The 9271-nt window shown below is 44.2% G+C and overlaps 1 protein-coding gene across 1 annotated transcript; it reads left to right on the top strand.

The window, feature by feature from the left end:
- Nucleotides 1-249: 249 nt before the first annotated feature.
- LOC147455102 (uncharacterized) lies at nucleotides 250-3390 on the top strand. Its single transcript, XM_086513947.1, has one exon. The coding sequence runs from the start codon at nucleotides 356-358 to the stop codon at nucleotides 3116-3118; it is 2763 nt and encodes a 920-aa protein (XP_086370073.1). The 5' UTR covers nucleotides 250-355; the 3' UTR covers nucleotides 3119-3390.
- Nucleotides 3391-9271: the final 5881 nt, after the last annotated feature.

Genomic DNA, 9271 nt, shown 5'->3' with positions numbered 1-9271 from the left:
TAAGCTTCTAAATCACTCTTTCTTGGTTGTAAAGTTTAAAGAGAAGATTGTAACTTGAGCAAACTATAAAGTGATCTTTTGAATGTGATAAATATTGTCAAGATTTTTTCCATCATGAGAACATGTCTAAAACTCCTGGTGACAGGTGATATGACAGGCCCACAAGCAGGTTGCTTGTTTGCCCGACTGGCCTACAACTTTTACAAGCAAGTTGCTTCAAGCTGTTGCTGCGAACCAGTCATGATTACAGTAAACTAGACGCTATACCCAGGCTCTTTGTTAATTAGCGCCCCCATCCTCTTCTGTCTCAGAAGAACCAGATTTCGCACTCTTCCTGGTCATTTGCTTCTTACACATGGCCTATAAAAACATCCTGGGGAGATATCATGGCAAGCTGATTTACAACCGATTGGAATTGGATGAGCTGTTAGTACAGGCTGCAAGCGCTGGGGATGTGGAGAAGGCTAGAAATCTCATTGACCTGGTCCGACAAAGTAATGATCCCGATTCAAAACGGGCTACTTACTATGCGGCCTTGCAGTGCGCAGCACAGAATGGGCATACAGAAGTTGTGAAATTGATACTCATGTCCGTCACAGAGGAGCCTTGCCGGGCGTTCTGGTGTTTTCATGACGACGGCTTCCATTTATGCGAACGTGCCATCATGCAGCGATGGTATTTCTACGGGCCTACAATGAACTCTTCCCCACTCCACCTTGCTGTGAGTGAAGGGCACTTGGACGTAGTCCAGGAATTTGTTAGCTTCTTCCGGAGCTTCACTAGCGAACGGGCAGCCGAGGATACTGCTAATTCAGCGTCCCCACTGTCCCCACAGTTCCTCGACTTCATTAAAAGAGCATCTCTATTCGACAGTAAAGAGTGGTTCCAAAGCCTTATCGAGTGGGTAATGCGGTGGGGACATGCTGACGTCCTTGGAATCATCATGCGTACCCTCCCAAGCATTTTGAGATTGCTTACTAAAGACTTTCCCAGCAGCGCCGCCTTTAATCTTCCTCTCGTCCTGGCTGTCCATAATCATAGCCATCTGGAGCTTCTGAATCGACTACTTAGGCAGGGCCAGGAAAACAGTTATGATTTGCAGCAGACCGTTTTCGAAATCACAGCAGGCACGAAGGATAAGCTCAGATCAGTTCTTCATGTAGCAGCAGCTCAGTGTGATGCCGGCTCCCTAGATGTAATGAGATTCTTTTTGGATACTAAAGGGATGGATGCTGATCTGAATGTGAATACAAGGTCTTTTCTACAGATGTTTACTCCCTTGCATGTTGCTGCCAACTGTGGTAACTTGGAAGTGGTCCGGCTCTTGTTACAGAGATCATCGCTGGAGGACGTGCTCGCAAGGGATGTCATGGGTCGCACAGCGCTCCACTATGCTGCACGAGAGGGTCACGAAGCTGTCGTTCAAATTTTGCTACATCATTGCAGAATATCAAATGAGATCAATATTGCAAGCATTGCGGACCATGATGGCCTTCTGGCTTTGCACATGGCAGCTCGGTCCGGGTGTGTAGGAGTGGTAGAGAAGCTCATCAACAACTCTCGCATAGCAGGTACTTTATACAACTCCATTAACCAACAATCCAAGCATTCTTTCCAGCTCAAGAGCTGGGTTGAGAGAGTGTACATGCAAATGCCCTACTCTGGCTTCAATAATTTGAATGTATATCATGGTGAGGTCTACAGATTCCCACTTCCTAAGCTGATCGATTCCCTCTTTTTCAAAACAAGAGGGTTCACACCCTTGCATTTTGCTGCAAGGTATGGCCATGAAAGAGTTGTGATACAGCTCTTGAAGGAGGAGGGCATTGATCTGCAAGCTAAAGATGAACAAGGGTTATCAGCTTGTGATTGGATGAAGCTGGCCGTGGAGTCAGAAAAGGTGTTTTCGGCCAGTTGCCGTGAGTTCATTGCTCAGAAGATGCTGGCGGCGCAAGGTGGCCTTATCTCTGATGTGGGAAAGGTCACTAGTGAAAAGGCGGTCGTGCAGGTGTTCACTTCCGAGATAAATGATGAGAAGCTAGCATTGGAAGATCTATGGCGTGCATGGTGGAAGGGGGAACAGCCCGCACTGACAGCAAACATCGTGAGACGGTTGGAGGAGGATTGTGTAGGGAGAGTTACTGCGCATTCGCTACCGTGCGCTGCAGCACGGGGTCACGTAGAGTTGGTGAAGAGCTTGGTAAACGTGCTGAAAGAGTTTGATGTTGAGCCAGTATACGTCGAGAATGAGGGTGATGTAAGTGTCCTTGTGCGCAAGGCTTTGGTCAAAGCTGTTCGTGAGGACAGGGGGGCGATAGTGAAGGAGCTACTGATGTATTGGCCTCCAGGCAGTTACTTAAGAGCATGTGCAGCAAGGGAGGCTTTCGTAAATGCTGCACTTCACTCAAAATTTGTTGCAGCAGAGGTGATAGTGCGGCAGGTACCGGAAGTTGCAGCGAACGACCTAAGAAAGATTTTGGCCGTGTCAAAAATCCACCAGGAGGAGTTGGTCGAGGCAATTTTAGAGAGGGGGGAGGTGAAGAAGGGACTATATGAAGATAGGCAAGTGTATTTGGATTGTGCAAATGCAATCCTGGTGGGAGCGGCGCTCATCGCAGGGCTAGCGTTTCAGGGGTGGTTGCAGCCGCCGCTGGGGCTGAGCTATGAGTATGGAGGAGAGGAGTATGCGGATGTGCACAAGGCGGCGATGCGCTGGTTCTGGCGTGCCAATAACGCATCATTCTTCTTTGCGGTGGGAGCCCTCATCGCAGGCGCCAAGGGGGCAGTGCCAGTGGCCAATGTGATGGACTTATTCGGATCGGTGGAGAAGGCCAGGCGAGCCGTCGTCGTTGCCAGCGCGCTGCTGGGCTTGGCAGTGGCGTGTGTCATTGTGGCTTTCTGCACGGCCCAGCTGGCAGTCTTGCCCCCTTTTGCCTCCGACCTGGAGCTCATGCGCCCTTCCGTCATCTGGGGCGGAATTCTATGCAGCCTCACACTACTTTGGTTCTCGCTTAGCATCTGGCCCCTCCTTTATTACATTGTGGAGGACCTAAATGTCCGTTACCTATACCTAAGTGTCCGTTACCGATATCTAAGACCTGAGTCTACCGCACTATAAACTGGATATTTCTTCACTGTTATCTAAGGAGTAGTCATCCATGTCTACCGGACTTATTAGGATATTTCTCACTATAAAGCGAGTCATTGGCTCATTGGCAAAGTAGATCTTTCTCTTCTAAACTGGAGCTCTTCTAAACGGGAGAGTTGTGCTGCTTCAAGATTGTATCTCATTCAGAGTTATTGTTTTAGTTAGCCTTTTCTGATATCCCCTATCTTGCCTTAGGGGCAGTTGTACTTCCTCTTTTTCATTAATTTAAACTACTCTTTTTCTCAAAAAAGAAAACATATTAAACCTATTAAGTTTGGAAAGGTTCTGAATTGTAATTCCTCTTTTTCATTAATTTAAACTACTCTCTTTCTCAAAAAAAAAACATATTAAATTTATTAGGCTTTGGAAAGGTATTGAAGGAAGCCTCAGTGTCTTCCTTTGGCACTCGAATCTCACGGAAAAGATTCCTCGTAGTGGTTGCAGTACCAAGAAAGGATCTCGTGGCTTGCCAAGAAGCAAGGGCTGCCACCCTCGAAGCTCAGATCCAAGAACTCATTGGTGAGAATGAGAAACTCAAGCAATGCTTACTTAAGCTAGAAGAGGCGAAAGAAGTACAGAGCCAAGCTCAACTTCCAATTGCTCAAGAAGTTAACGCCTCCTTCACTAAGACCGTTAGAGTAGTTTAGAAGGAAATCCATGAAGCGTCACATAGAATGTCATACAATTTAATATCTAACCAACCCAAATTATTTTCTCATATTAAACTGATCATTTAATATGGGAGAATAAACGGGAACAAAGGTTAGAATATAGACATGTGCTTATGGATTTGTCTCAACACGGGCCCAAGGTTAAAGGGATCCAAATGAGAGATGGTATATTGTTAAAGAGCAATGCTACCTAATGGAACTCAATGACCTTAAGGTTAGCTTCATTAAAGACCTCCAAAACCTAGTGTTAAAAAGTCCTCCTAGGCAAGCTAAGGTGATGTTCGATGCCATGCAGAATGATCTAGACTCGCGGGTGAGATCAGAGGTTGTGATTGCGTTGCTGAACAGAGAGGAGTATAGCTGTGACACCAGCAACGTCCTAAGGGAGTTGTTGGCCTACGCGTCAAAAATCAAGGAGCTGAAGCTTATGGCAGAGGCAATTTTAGAGAGGGGGGGAGGTGAAGAAGGGACTATATGAAGATAGGCAAGTGTATTTGGATTGTGCAAATGCAATACTGGTGGGAGCGGCGCTCATCGCAGGGCTAGCGTTTCAGGGGTGGTTGCAGCCGCCGCTGGGGCTGAGCTATGAGTATGGAGGAGAGGAGTATGTGGATGTGCACAAGGCGGCGATGCGCTGGTTCTGGCGTGCCAATAACGCATCATTCTTCTTTGCGGTGGGAGCCCTCATCGCAGGCGCCAAGGGGGCAGTGCCAGTGGCCAATGTGATGGACTTAGTCGGATCGGTGGAGAAGGCCAGGCGAGCCGTCGCCGTTGCCAGCGCGCTGCTGGGCTTGGCAGTGGCGTGTGTCATTGTGGCTTTCTGCACGGCCCAGCTGGCAGTCTTGCCCCCTTTTGCCTCCGACCTGGAGCTCACGCGCCCTTCCGTCATCTGGGGCGGAATTCTATGCGGCCTCACACTACTTTGGTTATCGCTTAGCATCTGGCCGCTCCTTTACGCTTGTTGCCCTACTCCTATCAAAAGCTGTTTTAAGAAACTCTTAAGCTGTTTTAGAGCTAGTTCACATGAGGCTAGTTGGCAACCAACAACTTGATTTTGTGAGTTCTCATGGAAGGTATCTAAAAACGTGAGAGAGTGGGAGAGATTTCTTTTTTAAGCAAAATGAATGGGAAAAGTAAGTGAGAGAATAGAGAGAGAAGTGGAAAAAGTTTGTCTTTTCCTCCATTCAATGAAAAACACTTTTTTCTCTTTGTCTTCACTTGTGGTTGCCATCTTGCTCCACCCCTTGGGCATGGAGCCGTTTGGGAACTTGTTGGTAACATGTTGCCAACTATTTAGTGGAAACACTCCATGTGAAACCAAAAAATTGGCAACATATTGCCAACATTTTGAAAATCAAACCCTCATGTGAACTGGCTCTTAAGAAACTCTTTTGTTGGACTACCCCTTACCAATACCAATTTCTACGGGAGAGTTGTGTTGGTTGGTGAATGTAGTTTTATGGATGTCCCCTCGTGGGCTTGCATAAGAAGTGCTTATCTTTGGCATAACTGGAATGAAAGAAATGGAGCTTTACATGGTCTAGCTCATTCAGAGTTAGCTGCTCCCTTACATTTTAGCTTTCAGAGCATTATGAAGGAGTTACTCTCAATGGTCAACTCTCTTTCTAGTTTTAAAGCCAAAGATATTCAAAAGCTAATCAGGTGGTAGAAATGGAGATCTGTGTTGTGATCCTCCCTATATGTATCTTCAAAATTGTATCCCATTCAGAGTTATTGTTTTAGTTAGCCTTTCTGATATCCTCTCCTTTATGTTGAACTCTCTCAGCAAGGATTACCCCCTATCTTGCCTTAGGGGCAGTTGTACTTCCTCTTTTTCATTAATTTAAACTACTCTCTTTCTATAAAAAAAACCAACAACATATTAAACCTATTAAGCTTTGAAAAGGTAATGAAGGAAGCCTCAATGTCTTCCTTTGGCACTCCAATCTCACGGAAAAGATTCCTCATAGTGGTTGCAGTACCAAGAAAGGATCCCGTCGCTTGCCAAGAAGCAAGGACTACCACCCTCGAAGTTCAAATCCAAGAACTCATCGGAGAGAATGAGAAACTCAAGCAATGCTTACTTAAGCTAGAAGAGGCGAAAGAATTCCAGAGCCAAGCTCAACTTGCAAAAGCTCCAGAAGTTAATGTCTCCTTCACTAAGACCGTCAAAGTAGTTCAGAAGGAAATCCATGAAGCGACACATAGAATGTCATAAAATCTAATATCTAACCAACCCAAATGATTTTCTCATATTAAACTGATCATTTAATGTGGGAGAATAAACGGGAACAAGGGTTAGAATATAGACATGTGCTTATGGATCTGTCTCAACACGGGGCCAAGGTTAAAGGGATCCAAATGAGAGATGGTATGTTAAAGAGCAGTGCTACCTAATGGAGCTTAAATACCTTAGGGTTAGCTTGATTAAAAACCTCCAAAAGTTAGTGTTAAAAAGTCCTTTCACCTTAGGCAAGTTAGGGCTGACCTTGAGGTGGGAACCCTACCCAAGCATGACGTGCTTGTCGGCTTGTTAGCTAAAGTGCTTAAAATGTTTGTGGGAACCTTGCCCAAAGCTTGATGTGATTTTTATGCTTAAAATGACTAAGGTTCTTGAAGCATTTAATTCAAAGATAAACTCTCAAGAGCCATCAACGTCGGTTTCCATGCTTGATTGACTAAGTGCTTGAAGTATTCAATTCAAACCAAATGACTAGAAGCATAAAAGACACATGTTCAAATGATCCTCCACATGTGGCCCTCATGATGTCGTTGAATCCTATTGGATAGATTTTAAAGGGGTCCAATGAGAATTTAGATGCATAAAACTAAATAATTAAGTTCTTTCTCTCAAAGAGGAAAAAGAGGACACATGTCCAAATGAAATAATTAAATAATAGGAGAGAGAGAGAGAGAGAGAGAGAGAGAGAGAGAGAGAGAGAGAGAGAGAGAGATGTTGACCAAGCATGAGAGGGGGGTATACTCTCCCACACACACACAAACATTCCCTCATTGTGTGGAGTACAAAGTGCAAGAGCTCCATCTCCTTCTCCAAGCTTGTTGAGAAGTGGAGAGCCTACACCAATACTCTTGGCTATAGAATGTAAATCCAACCAACAGCCATGCTTCAATACTTAAGCTTGCCATCTTCTTCATCTTCATTATTACTACGTTGTTATGATATGCTAAACAAGAAGAGTGATGATAAGTAAGGAACTATTTCTTTTTCCTATGGATGATTCTTCTTCCTCTTCCCTACCCTCATTCTTTGCTAGCTCTCTCCACCTTCAAAGGTGTTTGAGGCCTTGGGACAAAGGCTTGGGATAGTTAATGTTTTTTGCAAAGTTTATGTTATGCTTGTGATGCATGAAGCTTTCCATCTTCATTGCATCACTTAGGTCACAAGGAACACAAAGATTGTATAGTATCAAGTCTCTCTTGATGGGAGAATCTATAGTACAAACGCATTTTGGAGGGGGGACCGGCTCCAAGTAAATCCGGTCCTCAACTATTGTCATGTTCTTTAATACTCTCTCTCTCTTGCAAAAGTATTGTTCATGCCAAGTTAATTAAGTACTATGTTGATGTTGCTACCATCAATTAAGTTCACCCTCTATGTTCTCAAAGTAATCTAAAAAAAATGCTTACTCTAATTCTCTTAATTCCACTATTCCCAAAGGTCATAGGCCATTTTCATTACATTGATATCAGAGCATTTGGTTTCTCTTTTCTTGCTTAATAAGAGAGGTGCTTAAGTAGCCTATTAATGGTTGATTTTGCTAATTATAATAGGGTAAGTGGGAATGGGATCTATTGTCGGTTTTGTTGAGCCCACTATGTGGGATATGGTACACACCTCGGGAGCTTTGATCTTAATAATGGGGTCTTTATAGACTTGCCTATAGATTTACCATTATTGAGCCATAAGAAGTCCGAAAGGAGGTATCCCTCGGCAATTATGCTATGTTAGATCCACTCCACTACTCTCTATAATTAACCAATTCAAGCCGTGCATGTAGATACTTAAGTGCTTATTTTCAAAGGCTACGAGGAGTTGCAACTAAGGTTTTGAATTGCCAAAGAATACACTAAGTAAACACATAAGTATAATTAGAATGGCTTACAATAACCAAGAGAGTAGAAGTAACATTGATAACTTTGATTTTACACATGAAGGTGCTAGTGATGATGCCCCCATGTTTATCAATTATCTTGTTATATTAGGTTGAATCAAGCTATGGGCAACCCTACTTTGCAAGCCGAAGTTCCTCAACAACTTCGTGCTTCTGGGATTTCCCTTCCTCTCCAAGAGGAGAGAGAGAGAGAGAGAGCTTAGGAGGCCTCTTGATGAGACCCCCAAAAGAATACTCTCTCCCATACGAGAGGAGGAATCCAAAGAGCAAGAAAGCCATAAATACCTAAGTTCCTCTGAAGATGTGGCTCCACAAAGATGGCGGTCTAGATGATCACCAACTCTTTCCATGAGGAAACGATCAACACACAGTCCTTCTCCTCGTAACTCCAAAAGGGAAGAGAGGAAACAAAGGAATAAAAGGTCGAGAAAGAGATCACCCTCTTCTCCTTTTGCTTCACCTTCCTCCTCTCTTGACGAAAGCTATGGCTATTCTCCTAGAGAATACAAGAGATGAGGACATTGAAAATCGTACCCTGCATGGTGAAGATCACAAAAGCTCAAGAACTTCACAGAGGGAGAAAAGAGTATCTCTTTCTCACCTATGATGGCACCTTTGGTGCCACCGACAAAGTACTGGCCTTCATCCAACAATTTGATGTGACCTTTGGAGACGAGGGCTTCATGGAGTCCTCCAAGCTACACCATGTAGCTATGCACTTCCAGAAATCGGCTCGTCAATGGTGGGCTACTCTTTGTGGCAGCGGTGAAGCCCCAAAGACATGGAAAACTCTACGAGTTTCCATCATGAAGCAATTCCTTGCAAGCGATGCAAGGACAAAGTACTTACCGAATGATGCAATTTGAAGCCTTTCTCACATGAGTCTATTCACAAATATGTGGACAAGGTTTGAGATTTACATCTCAAGGCTACTGTCTTCCAAAAGATAGAATTCACCGAGAAAAAGCAATAATTTTGTGTGAGATTTCCTGAAAAAATGGCCGAGTATGTCAACTCCCAATGGCTTGGTTCTATCACCGAAGTAATCCACCACACCATGGTTGCTTCCCGCATCAATTTCCAACAAGGGGCTAGATGAAATGTCAAACCCATGGAAAACAAAGATAAAAATGATGCAAAGGGAAAAATCAAGGCCCAAAATTCTTCCCAAGGCACTTCCTACAACAACAACAATAGGTCCAAGGAGAAGGGAGTTTAGAAAGGTAAAAACAAACTGTTTCATGAAGAGTTTGAATCTTTTCGCAAGCATAAGTGTTTTAAGTGTGGGGAGCAAGGACATGGCTATCGTTCTTGCCTCA

Source organism: Adiantum capillus-veneris, chromosome 6, assembly GCF_014529385.1.
Source record: "Adiantum capillus-veneris isolate H3 chromosome 6, ASM1452938v2, whole genome shotgun sequence".
Lineage (NCBI taxonomy): Eukaryota > Viridiplantae > Streptophyta > Polypodiopsida > Polypodiales > Pteridaceae > Adiantum > Adiantum capillus-veneris.
Note: the sequence above shows the minus strand (reverse complement) of the source record. Positions and strands in the feature narration are given on the sequence as shown.

What these genes read in the sequence shown, in the direction of transcription:
- LOC147455102 (XM_086513947.1), top strand. Translation starts at nt 356, where the DNA reads ATGGCCTATAAAAACATCCTGGGGAGATATCATGGCAAGCTGATTTAC.